This window comes from Pundamilia nyererei, unplaced genomic scaffold (genome assembly GCF_000239375.1).
Source record: "Pundamilia nyererei isolate P.nyererei 1_Seehausen unplaced genomic scaffold, PunNye1.0 scaffold00136, whole genome shotgun sequence".
NCBI lineage: Eukaryota > Metazoa > Chordata > Actinopteri > Cichliformes > Cichlidae > Pundamilia > Pundamilia nyererei.
The window spans coordinates 1,485,593-1,498,389 of NW_005187537.1; the positions used below are offsets into that span (position 1 = coordinate 1,485,593).

The 12,797-nt window shown below is 41.9% G+C and overlaps 1 protein-coding gene across 5 annotated transcripts in view; it reads right to left on the reverse strand.

Moving 5' to 3' along the window:
- Positions 1–441: 441 nt before the first annotated feature.
- ptpn20 (protein tyrosine phosphatase non-receptor type 20) overlaps positions 442–12,797 on the reverse strand; it is a 26,307-nt gene continuing 13,951 nt past the window's right edge. Inside the window, exons 28-47 of one of the 5 annotated variants that reach the window (XM_013913526.1) lie at positions 12,560–12,658; positions 11,988–12,469; positions 11,242–11,818; positions 9,854–10,024; positions 9,585–9,759; positions 9,286–9,496; positions 9,181–9,206; positions 8,828–8,914; positions 8,075–8,136; positions 7,617–7,778; positions 7,280–7,529; positions 6,360–6,466; positions 5,220–5,302; positions 4,674–4,810; positions 4,411–4,559; positions 4,143–4,233; positions 3,188–3,522; positions 2,883–3,098; positions 2,516–2,578; positions 442–2,429 (exon numbers count right to left, since the gene is read on the reverse strand). In XM_013913526.1, coding sequence (XP_013768980.1) covers positions 2,319–2,429; positions 2,516–2,578; positions 2,883–3,098; positions 3,188–3,522; positions 4,143–4,233; positions 4,411–4,559; positions 4,674–4,810; positions 5,220–5,302; positions 6,360–6,466; positions 7,280–7,529; positions 7,617–7,778; positions 8,075–8,136; positions 8,828–8,914; positions 9,181–9,206; positions 9,286–9,496; positions 9,585–9,759; positions 9,854–10,024; positions 11,242–11,818; positions 11,988–12,469; positions 12,560–12,658 — 3,594 coding nt within the window. In that variant the 3' untranslated portion in view covers positions 442–2,318. Of the gene's footprint in view, positions 2,430–2,515; positions 2,579–2,882; positions 3,099–3,187; positions 3,523–4,142; positions 4,234–4,410; positions 4,560–4,673; positions 4,921–5,219; positions 5,303–6,359; positions 6,467–7,279; positions 7,530–7,616; positions 7,779–8,074; positions 8,137–8,827; positions 8,915–9,168; positions 9,207–9,285; positions 9,497–9,584; positions 9,760–9,853; positions 10,025–11,241; positions 11,819–11,987; positions 12,470–12,559; positions 12,659–12,797 lie in introns of those variants that run through there. The other 4 variants (XM_005743896.2, XM_013913525.1, XM_005743898.2 and 1 more) reach the window with 4 other exon arrangements.

A 12,797-nucleotide genomic window follows, 5' to 3' on the forward strand; every position in this document is an offset into this window, starting at 1 on the left:
ATGGGGGTGGGTAACTGGGGGATTGTATGTGTGTGTGTGTGTGTGTGTGTGAGTGGATCTGGTATAGATATCGTACACAAGAGCAGCGGCTGAGAAAGTGGAGAGAGGGCGAGCAAGTAAATCTGCTCTGTGGCTTCCCCAGCATCAGGTTTAAACGTGCGCAGAGTGTGCAGCGTTTTCCGAGGGATTTCCATGCTGTCACAAAAGACCCCTGTGAGACCAGCTTATTTACCCTGCAGTAAAACTCGAGAGGGAGTAAACCGTGCAGTAAAAGTAGAAAAAGGGGCACAGTGAAGTTAGATTTAGGGTTGCCTCCGCCTCTCTGTTCTGTGTGTGCCATCAGGGAAAACCAAATCTGCTGCCCTTGTTCCGTTATTCGAGTTGAATTATGTTGTGTTTGGAGTCAAGGGGTAAAATGTGTTGTATAACACACAAACAAGCTTCAGAATAGCTTTTAATTAAAGAGAGAGGTATTACATTGTTCTCAGTTATTGGTTACATAGTGGCTGGTACAGTGACAAGATATTAATTCAACATAAATAAGCAGTTGTGCAATCAGAGGTTATTATATTTCACAATGCTACGCATAAGCACTCGCTTAACTGTACAAGATGCATTTTCACAGATGAATGCAAAATGTGCTTTTCTTTTGTTCTTTCAAGAATAACCATTTTCAAATATATCAACGAGTTTCAAATAGAACGCGAACTTGCACATAACAGAGGGTTAGCTATCGTTGGAAACCAACCAACCAGCGTGGAGTGAAAAGATGTTTCATACACAGTACAGAGGCTGATGGCTCTGCATGGCCATCCACATGGCAAAAGTACAGTACTGCATATGTCTAACCAACATGCTCCAAACAGTTTGGAAAACTGGGTAACCGATCCAGACATTCAGTTTCCCTCCTCCTCAGGAGTATTGCTTTGTTACATTCCACATTTTGATCATGTTCAAGTCATTTTGTCAAACTCCAGGCTGTACTGTAAGAGTCTGCATGCAATAAGAGAGCTGGTGTGTGTTTGTTAGCAGCTACAGGAACAAAGCTCACAAGCAGTGACATCCAAAGGTTGAGGTTCAAACCAGCAGCTAGAAATCATTTTAGATTTGACTTTGACCGTTGCTTTGTACAATATCTAAAGTGGCAAAATGGAAAGTTTGTAAACCTGGGAATATTTTTTGCATTTTTGGCTGAGTTTGTATTAAAATAGCCAAAGAATACAGAGAAACGATGCTATCACGTAACAACTTACATGTAATAGCCCAGCAACTAATAATTTAAATTACATCTAAATCATTTTTGTACATTTTACAAAAAAAGGGGAATATTTAGTGTTCAAATTTTAGCAAAATAGTGAATTGAAAATTTATGAATTTTCAAAAATTTGTTATGTGGGGTCATTCTTTATCTGTATTTGGGATGCGCAAGTTGTGATAATGTTTAATAAAATGTTCTTTGTGATAGATATTGTATAAAATGAGCACACAAATTAAAAAGAAAAAAAAGACTGGAAGGCAGTGTGCGAACACCACACTGTTTCAGAGTTACAACTTAACAAAAAGGTGAGATGTAATGTTCCTCTGGTTTGAATTAACCAAAGTCCACCTTACAAACAGACCAAAAGCTGCTCGTTCACTCCAACCACTATCAGCTGCTCTCAAATCTGTTTCTTGTCCTCCGTCCCTGACCGCTTCAGACAAGTGGGCTGGGGTCAGTATGGAGCAAGTGATGCGTATCTTTCCAAGGCACTTAATGCTTTTCATTCCCTTAGATGATTAATTAAAGACAATCAATAATGTTCTTTTGCTAATACCCTTTTCTGCAGGGTACAAATGCACTTAAATGAAATGATAACACAACCTTGAATCAAACGCTAGTCATCGAGGTTTGAAACAGACACTAATTTTGGTATGATGATCTTACACTTGTGCACTTTGATGACATTACTGCCAAGATGTAAATATTACCAGATTTAAAATAACATGCAACATAAAAATGTAAAGAACATGGAGAAAAAAAAATTAGATTTAAAAAAACACAATGTTTGAGACAGAAGGCAAATCACTAAACCTGAAAAGGCAAAACAACCTCAGTGATCTAAAATTACGTGAGATAATTACAGCACCAAGAACACATACACAGACAAAGTCAGTTGAAATCATTGTAGCAAAGCTGAGAAGTACAGATTGCATATTATAGCCAGCTAAACTAAAGGAAGCCAAAGAAAACTGTATCATCAACGTATCGCTCTGCTGGGCGCGACTGCACGCGGTCGAACATTCACAGCTTGTTTCTTACAGGTACGGTGGAAACATTCTCAAACTACTTTGTGGTCTCTTGGGTCTTCTGGTTGCCACTGGCTGCCGTGAAGCTGTAAAATCCCCTGTAAAACCTCCAACCAGACTTTGTAGCAGAAAAGGTATTGCTCCTGAAATAAGGAGGACAAAGGACACGTCTAATTTTGCTCACCATCTATTCCAAAGCCTGAATTTTAACCCTTCTGCTGGCACTGACCTTGGTTTGAATCATCCCGTGCCGCTGAAGTCTCATCTCTTTCACAATGTTGCTTACATTAATCTAAAGGTAAAAAAAGAAAACTGTTAAGTACAGATGAAAATGCATGCATGTTTTATTTCAAATAACAGTGATTAATGAAGTGGCTGCAACCATGTTAGAGCTGCTGGGTCGCACTTTGGCACAGTGGTGGTTTAAGAATAGCCAGTTATAGTAGGATCTGCCCCTGCTGACCTATGTGAAAAATTTCACAGCAGTCTATCCGATAATTGTTTTTTATTTTTCCGGAATGTGATAGAACTGTGCCAGTCGCATGACTAAAACCACTAAATGCCAATGAAAACCAATCAAAGTGGATTCCACTCACAGGCAAATCATTCTCGATGAGGCTAAGGATGATGTCAGTACAAATAAGAACTCCTGTACGTCCTATGCCAGCGCTGCAGTGCACAGTGACGGGCCCTTTATGGTGCACCGCCCTCAGGTAGCGGATGAAGCGAACCAGCTGCTCGGAGGAGTGCGGCACGCCGTGGTCAGGCCAGTGTGTGAACTTCAGGTGTCGAACAAAATGTGTTTCGGCAGTCTGGAATGGCAATTCATCAAAAATTTGCACAAAACTTGTATTTATTCATTTTTTACAGTAAGTCAGAAAAGAAAGTGCCCCTCTCTCACCTCACTCTCCACCATACGGATGATCTTGATGTGGAAGTATTCCAGGTACTGTTGGTTCTCGAGGTGAAGCTGGTACCTGCCTACATCCAAAGGCACACCCAGCTTCTCTGGCCAGTATTTGTGACATTTAATCCTTCCCCGCTCTACTTCCTGGGTCATCATGGAAACGACATCGGATTTATTTTCCCAGATCATCTGCCAGAAGGTTTGCACAGTAGAAGGTAAAGGGCCCTGACAGGAGATGTAGAAGAACTCTTCATCGCCAACTTGCATGCGGATGTAGCTGGCATTGATATAGTCCTGATTCTCTCCAACCACAACACGAGTTTTGTCGTCTAAAGGAAGAAAGAGCAAAAATAACACGCAAAAATAGTCTCGGTGTGTTTTTGAGTTTGAGCCACAGCCACTCAGTGGTTAATGAAGCCTTGACTTGAGCACTTTTATCACCAGCATCTCGATGTTTTGAAACCAGACGTGATGAGCGAGCGGTGCATCTGACTTAGAAGTCAAAGACACTGTGAGTTTATGAGGTAGTGATTAATTCTATCACAAATCAGACAGCAAACCTCTGGAATTCATGGTGATAACACAGCTTGTAATATTATTTGTTCCTGATGCTCCTTCATTTATTAAAAATATAAATCCTAGATAATTACAACATCACATACTTGGCAGACTCAGAGAAAATTATAAGTGTGGTACCAGTGAGTTATTGAGAAATAATTTGTTCTGTGTAAATTAAATTGCTTAACTGTTGTACACAAACATCTTCACCCCCTTCTTTTTTAGAGTCAGCTTAAAGTGAGACAATGAAACAATGGAATGCCAAGTCCCTGAGTATCCATTTCTACGAGCTTTAAACCATCAACGAGAAAGATGGAACCCCTAAAAAAGGGAACATAAAAAGTGCAAGGTTTGAATAAATAATAACATTAAATTTTTACACTCAACTTACAGGGTAGGATGTCTCTGTAGCGGTTCTTGTCTCTGTTCTCAGGAGCTTTTCCCACTAGGCAGTTGTCAGAAGGCTTCAGATGCTCCAGAGCCTTAAGTATAAACATGGACATAATAACCACAATAACTTAAGATAATGCATTTTATTTATTTTAATAAACGCTGATTTTCTACAGCATGGATGTTTGTCTGCTGCTTCACAGTGGAACCCATATTGTAGTAAGTTACATAATAACTTCCTTTTTATGAATCCAGTAGTTCACACAAACCATGAACTCTTTGACCAGTTCCTGCTGGTCCAGTTGATGCTGGAGTATCTGGATGAGAGCTTTGACTCTGGAGCCTGAGTACTGGCTGGTCTTTGCAGGGGTAATAAGAGCTAGACTGGCCAGTTCCTCCTCTGATACTATGGGAGGGCCTGAGAAAAATATAGATTAAAAGAAGTGGAGAAAAGAGTCACTTTAACCCTTTAATGCAAACATTTATCTATTTTAACTCAGACTTGTCATTACAGTACTACAGAAACAGGCACCTGTTTGGGATGAGGCCATTTCCTGACCTTTGGTGCTGAATACATCGTCGTCATCATCTTCACTGCTCCAGCCGTCTGACTGGGGTTTCCGGATGTCTTTGCAGGAGTGGTCCAAAAGTTTGCTCACAATTTGTTTCCTGGGGGAGTCAGGGGGCAGGGCAGGGGTGAGACCAGACCATTTTTAGTCTTCGGTAGGAGGGGATGAAATCATGCAAGGCTGAGCTTCCTTTCCCTGCGCCTTTTCCACCTAAAATACAGTATAAACAAAAGGCTAAAATATATTTTTACTACTGCTGTACCTTTCTTTTTTTAAGCCTGCATGGAATAGTACTATACACTTCCTAGCTGTTACACTAACTGACATTTTCTTCTAATGGGGATCACAGTTTACAAGCGTCAACGTTTATCCCACAGTCATCTTTTATTTATTGCTCTTTGCTGCCTCCTTATGGATAATGCTGGTACTCCAGCATACAAAGATGCAGGAGGAGGGGGGTTGAAGAAGAGGACACGAAATATGTAGACAATACAAGAGAGTAGTACTACCTGTCAGAAGCTCCATGCAACATGTCAGTGACATTGAGGGATGGGCAGCAAGCTTGATGAGAAGGGGTGCTGTTACAGCTCTCCTGTTCCACAGACAAAAAGCCAGAGGAGGCAACAGAGGGAAGGACCAAGATGTTAGCAGCAGATGTTAGTAAAGATGTAAAGAAGGGTACGATTTAATTTTAATAGTTAATAATGTTGCAGTTAGTTTATATACAGTACTGTACAAAAGTCTTGGGCTGTCTTTTCTTTTTCTTTTACTAGGAAAATGAGAAATAGGTGTAGTCGGGTATTGAAACATGAGCAACCACACATGGAAAATGCTGCATACAAGACAAAAACAGAGTTTGTACAACTGTAATGAGCTTGAAAGTCAATATTTGGTATCACCACTTATTCTTTAACACAGCCTGAACTCTCTCTGTTTTTGGGATAATGGTCATGCTGAAAAAGAAAGCCTTTCCCAATCAGACGCTTTCCAGGTAGTATTAAATGGTAATGCATTGTACGTCCCCCAACACCCCCAAAGCTGAAATGCAGCCACAATGACAGGACCTTTACCACGTTTTACAGTTGGCCGTAAACCTCTGCTGTGCTTCTTTCCTGACCTCCTTTGTACACACTGATAAAGTTTTGAATCAAAACGTTCAAATTTGCACTCATCATGTCATAAGACCAGTTGCCACAGATTTTCAGTCCACTTCTTCTGTAATTTTCCAAAGCTCTGACTCTTCTCCCTGTTCCCTTTCCTCAAGAATGGGTGAGTGACACTTATTCTTCCTTGAAGACGATTTCTAGGCAAGTTTCAGCAAACAGTAGACAGATCAACTGAGATGTATCTCTCATGTTAACCTTGATTAGGTACCTTTTTAAGGTTCACAGGTCAGGGTTAAATGACTTAACATGCAAAAAACATCCCGCTGAACATGATCAGGTACAGGGACTGGAGCGAAAATGAGCAAAAAAGCAGCCAATGTCCAAAGAAATCTCTGATAGGCCTTCAGAAAGCTGGAGAACGATTGCTCAAGACCACTTTAAGAATTACAAGAAAGTCTGGCTACTTTGAAGCAAAGTTTAAAGAAATGAGAAGTTGCTCAAGACTTTTGCACACTTCTGTATGCTTGTTAGTGTCCACATTACCTGTTTACCTGTAGTCTCATCGGTTACAACTGTCAGTAGGTGAGGTGAGGGAGGGGGCGATGTTAGAACAACATCTGCTTCATTAACCACAGGGTCTGACGTTGCCTCTAAAACAGCAAATGTAGACAAAATGTCAACAAATAACAAGATTAAAATAATCACACTTTTTGTTAATGAAATATTACAAATCTCTCTGAGTCTACAGCTTGTTTTAAACATCTGCTTTCTACAAATCCTAATAATAAGAAGGGGCCACACTTTATTTTAGAGTAAACTAATAAGACATAAGAGGCTGTATTTGTATCAAATTACACAGAGCTAGAAATAATGTTTTTATTAGGCAAATTTTACAAGCCATACCTTCATTAGGCATTATTCAAGACTTTGCATGAGCTTATTTGACACTACAGTTGTGCTGTAATGTGTTGCCAATAACCCTCTAAGAAAGTGTGAGCCTCTAATAATAGGAGTTAACGAGGGATTTGACTTTATGTCTCAATATAGAGTTGTAATGACAGCATAGTAGCTATCATAGCCTGGTATTAGGGGATTGGAAAGTGGCATGATATTTTTAAAAACGTGTGAGAGTAGACTGTCAACAAAGTACCACCTACACGTTGTAAAAGTCTGGACACCATCAAGATTTTAAGGGATGACTGAACATGTGATCCACTATGCTTTAGATTTCTTCTAATGACCAACGAATGATCCAGTAGTAAGGTGAAAGTCAGAGACAATTTGTAAGTATATCTAACGGCACTAAATCTGGTTTTCAAAGCGATCTTAATGTATATGTAAGGCACTATAAACATACTATTTCTAATTCTAGTTATGCCTAATTAGACACAAAATATGGATTTTTACATCTTTTACCATAAAATTTAGCGCAGCTTAGGAAATGTATTTGTCAGAGAGCATACCAGGGGGACGGTCCACTGGCCTGTTCAGCATGAGGTCAGGTGAAGAGCAATTATCAGGGTTGGACACAAGAGCAGGCTGCTCAGCTAAAATAGCTTCAGTTTGAGCTGACATGTTGGGCGGTGTAGGTGACTCGGAGTAGGTCAGGGGCAGGACGTCTCTGCAGATGGTGAGCTGCACAGTCCCTTCAGCTTTGCGCAGGATTTCCACCACCTTACTGTGGCTCAGTCCAGACACAATCACACCATTCACCTAGCATGGGCACAAAGAAAATCAAAGCCTCCCCCCGACTATGGAGGTAAAAAAAAATTATTTGCATTACATACGTTGTGTTGTTACCTCTAACAGAATATCTCCCACTCTCAGGCGACCGTCCTGCTCAGCTACTCCACCTGAGCAAATTTCTCTCACCCTGAGCATGCTGCCATTTGTTCCCCCGACCAATGCAAAACCGAGACCTCCTCCTTCTGGTTTAGTGAACTCCACTTGCATGATGCAATTCTAAGAAGACAAGAATTGAGAAATAAGGAAACAGATTCTCTTATCAGTTTTATAGCTGTGTATTTACAAGGCCAGATTGTATTCTACATTAATAAATTGCCACTGTGTCGTGTACATAAATGAAGAGTAAAGAATGCTTGTCAAACACACAGATAGAGAATACATTAGCAGATTGACACTCAGCAGACTCATGTTACAGTGTCCCCTTAGACGGACAATTGTTTAAGCAAAGCAGAAGGTGTACAGGAGAAAAGACCAGGCTAGTGGACAGAAAATACATTTGTTAGTAAACTTACATCCTGTTCTTGGCCGAGAGAGAGACATCTGAATTGTCCAGCAGTCTGATACACAGCTTCAGCTGAAAAAAAAGCCCATTCAGACAAAAAAAAGAGTTAACATGTATATTATTATGCTTTTAGAAAACATCAAGCAAGTTTAACAAAGGGAACTCCTGGAGTTTGGCTCTAAACCAGCAGTGGAACTTTCCTTCTCTACCGATTTGCATCCGTCCCACCTTCTGCATCAAAATAAATTTCAAAACCAGACACTTGGAGAAAAAACAGCAACACACACCAACCTCCCACCTCTTCGGACATTTTGAAAGAGAAGTGTTGAGCGGTGTATTTCTTCTATGACAGCAAAACAAAGCTGATCTTTTCAGACTGACCCTCTCCACTTCATACACCGTCACCAGGCAACTGAGATACCTGCCCTATAGACCACTGGCTGTATGGTTCTGACTCTGTGTGCATGTGTGTGCGACGCCTTTGGCCTTGCAGTCCAATACGCCAGTGGAGGGCCAGAGGCTCGCTAATTATTAATCCTGCTGTGAGAGCCCAGGATCTGTCTGTCAGCATTCAGATCGCACACATGTAAACGCACACACAGCTGCAAAGAGAGCTATCTGTCAGCACCAAGCTCATGCTTCACCCTGACAATGGGACAGCCGTCAAAGGGATGAATGGTAACTAGTTACTGTGCTGATGATGAAAAGAGTTTGGAAGAAGCAAAAAGAGAAATAAATGAATGCGAGAAAGAAAAAAACTCACCATCTTCAGTAGGAGAGTCTTTCTCTGGGGATACTGGCTCTTCAAAACGAGCAAAGGACTTCCTGTCCTTTTTCCAGTCGAACAGACCTGTCGAAGAAAACAAAGAGATCAAACACTAAAAAATACCTTTGCATTACACACAAGTAATTGTTTTGCTTCCCAGAATTTTAAGGTTTTCTGGTAATGATTGAACCTAAATTATCATTGTTGAGCGCAAACATATTTGGTTTCTAAGCAATGCATCATTGCATATACTGCATAGAAACCAAACTATCCTGTTTAGCTGTACTTGGAGTCCCGATCAAGTGAAGCCATGCCATAAATTCTTTGGAAGCACTTACCGTTCCACTTACCCCTGGGGGTCACTGGCTGCTCTTCTCTGTAACAGACACAAGAACAGACTCATTCAAAGAAAGAGAGGCAAACACTAAAAACATTATCTCTCGAACCATTAATACCTGATGACTTTTAGTTTCACTTTACGTGGAGCGATCTCACAAGCTTTGACTGCATCCTCTAGTGTCATTCCCAGCGTGCACCTTCCACAGATGTACAGGATCTTGTCATTGGGTTGGACACTACCCTCCTCGCTGGCAGGGGAACCTGGCACCACCTCCAGACAGTAGATGCCCTGCCATTTACTACCAATGCCACCTGTCAGCTTTATTCCTGGAAAGGGCACGCACAGAGATTAATTCAAATAATATATGACTGATGTGCTTCTATGCCGTAAGTCGAAGTTTATATAAAGTCCCACCCAGCTGTCCTGAAGGTGTCTTGTGTAGGACAATATCAGGCAGGCTGTCACAAGAGGGTGGAGCCACCAGGTTGCTCACTGCTCTCCCTATTGTCATACTCAGTCTCCTTGGAGATGACCTGAGAATAGTCATGGCAACGTCATCTGCCACACTGGTAACATCGTGGCCATTTACCTGGTAAAAGATGACAGACAAAGAACAGTTGTCATATCAACAGGACACGCTTAATGATTACTTTAAATGTGCAGGCGCAAGTTTTGGTGCATACTGTGACGAGCCTGTCTCCTGCCCTGAGTCGTCCATCTGCCTTGGCTGGATTGTCCAATATTTCCTGTATGTAGTAGCAGTTGTCTAGTTTGCTTCGAGTGATGGTGAACCCAAAGCTTCCACTTCTGGACTTAGTCAGAACCACTGACAGCTCAAATTCTTTAACCAATCCCTGTGAGAATAGAAATTAGAAGGTCATGATTTTAAGAAAAAAACAAGAAATTTTTTAATTTGATGGCAGTGGCAAAAGTTTGTGTGGGGGATATAAAAAGCTTCAAAAGTCAGTAGTCCTAAAAAGAAACACCTGGAGGAACATTTGACACTAATAAGGTTCATTAGCACCAGGTCAGTAACATGTATACAAAGAGTATATAAAGATAATCTTAGAGATGCAGAGGTTCAGAGAATCTGTGGCGACGCTTTTTATATTTTAATGTTTTTTGGAGATTTTTATCACAATTTCTTCTGATAATGAGTAGGTGGCACTCACAGGGATCTTTTTCTTTGGAAGAAGAATCATATGATCCATGCCTTTTAGGTTGGTCAGATGCTGCCAACACCAGCCCTTTGATTTTAACATAGAGGGGAGACCCTGGGTTAACTTAGCCAGTCGATAAACAGCGTGATGTAACTGCTTATCCTGATTGCCAATGTTAGTGAATCCAGAATGGAAAGATACCCGGGGTATGTCAAACTGTCTTCATAGTATAGGGCAGAGTAGCACTGCATTAAAAACAGAGCTGACTGTCGTTCCTGTTTTTAATGCAGCCTGCTCCATAGGCTCAGGAACGCTTCCAGAAATCATCCTCTGTGAATCCAGAATGTAAATTCAAGCTTACATATATGAACATGATACAGAAACACCACCATCTCCTCTAGATGTCCTATGAGGGACCATACAGCTTGTTATTGGCACTGAGTTCAAAAGCCTGCATCTCCGTTGGTTTAGGGTTACATTAGTGCCTATGGAACTGGCACCTTGCATATCTGGAAAGGCACCATCAATGCTGAAAGGTATATACAGATTTTAGAGCAACATACGATCCCATCCAGAACACCTCTTTATTAGGGAAGACCCTGCATATTTCAGCAAGACGATGCTAAACACCATACTGCAGCTATTATAACAGTAGAAGAACCGAGGCGCTGAACCGGCCTGACCTTTCACCAGTTGAAAAAATGAACAACATAAGACATAAAAATACAAAATAAGACTCTGGACGGTTGAGCAGCTAGCTATTAGACAAGAATGGGAAAACATTAATCTCTCAAAAGTCCAGTGATGGTTCTCTTCAAAAAACTTAATGGAAAACTAGCAGGCAAACTAATATTGATGAAAACACAGCTAAATTTAAGCAGTGGCATAAAAATAGAACATCATCGACTTGCCTTTCTTCGACTCTCTTCCTCTTCCTCATCATATTCGTCATCATCGTAATCCTTGTATTCCTTTTCTTTCTTTTCTGGTTCTTCTCTAAATTGGATCGGAGCAGCCGGGGGCAGCAGTGTGGGGGGCAGCACTGGGGGAGGTGGACTAGGACAGGGAGCCACAGAGATAATCTGAGCTGTGATAGGGGTCAGTGGTGGAGGTTGAGGTGGGGGCACCATGGGGCGGCTGATCTTGGACATGGCTTTGTAGTGACTTGGAAGAAGCCCCTGCTGGATTGGGTGGTGCTTGGTTTTAGGGGGCTGTGTTGTGAGTGGCTGGGAGGGATGTGCCAGGGAACAAGTGGTGGGGGTGTCAGATAAGAGGTTGAGGGCCAAGGTGGTGGGGTTGGGGTGTGGATACTGCAAGCTACTTGATGTTTGAGAGCTAAAGTTGGCTGTTTGAGTGCTAGCAGTGGGAAGCATGTGAGGAGGCTCCAGTGTGGAGCTGATGGTCAGGTACTCTTCATCTGCCATGATAGTGAGTCCATTTCCCATGAGGCAATAGGTGACACTTCCATCTGCCTCCTCTCTGACTCCACTGCCGATTAAAAAAAACATTTATTTTGTGGTCTACTTAAAATTAAGCCAAATGTTCATGTTCATCCTAACAATAAAACTCTGTCCTGATAAAAGACATCTGCACGAGTTTTGAAAATAACCACACAACATGCACATCAACACATGACAGCTGGCATCTGAAACATTACCTGGTATACACAGAGTTGGAGCCAGTCTTAGGACAGACATCAATAAGCATCACAGTAGAGCTTGAGGTTGTTGCGTCCTCCTCCTCCACATCTTTGCTCTTCTTTTCTGCTTCTGCTTCCTTTTGTTGCTCGAGCTTCCCAGCAGCTAGTTGGGCCTCTGTTGGAGCAGGTGGAGACCCAGAGCCAGGTGAGGTAGGTGAGGCAGGTGATGCTGGCGAGACTGGTGAAGGAGGAGATGTAGGTGATGTTGGTGAAGGAGGTGAGCGAGGGGAAGATGGTGGAGTCTGTTGTGTCTGCACTTCTGCCTTGAGATCCTCCTGGCTCTCTGGGAGTTGTGAAGCTGCAGGAAGTTCTGAGTTTTTCTCTGTTTTGCTGGTCAGCTCCTCCTCCTGGTTGGAGGGCTTTTTGAGGAGCTCGCTGTAGTCCTCCCCCAACCTGATGTCCAGAGACCGCGATCGAGCATCACGGAGGGATGTAAGAGTCTGTAGAGTCAGACAGAAAGTACAATGGTTTGTCTAAAAATGTCTGCCTTGGGACTAGATTTACAGTGATTCATGAGTATATTAGCTCACCAGTGAGTTATTATCTCCATCATTCAGTGCTCCTGGTCCAGGTCGGCAGATCAGCAGATGAACCTCAGAAGGAGCACCACGTAGCAAAAGCAAAACCCTCTGAGACAAACAGAAAAGAAACTTTGAATTGGTTAAAAAATGAGACAGACTTACACTCAACAAAAATATAAACACAACACCTTTGTTACTGCTCCCATTCCCCATGGGATGGACGTAGAGACCTAAAATTCATTCCAGA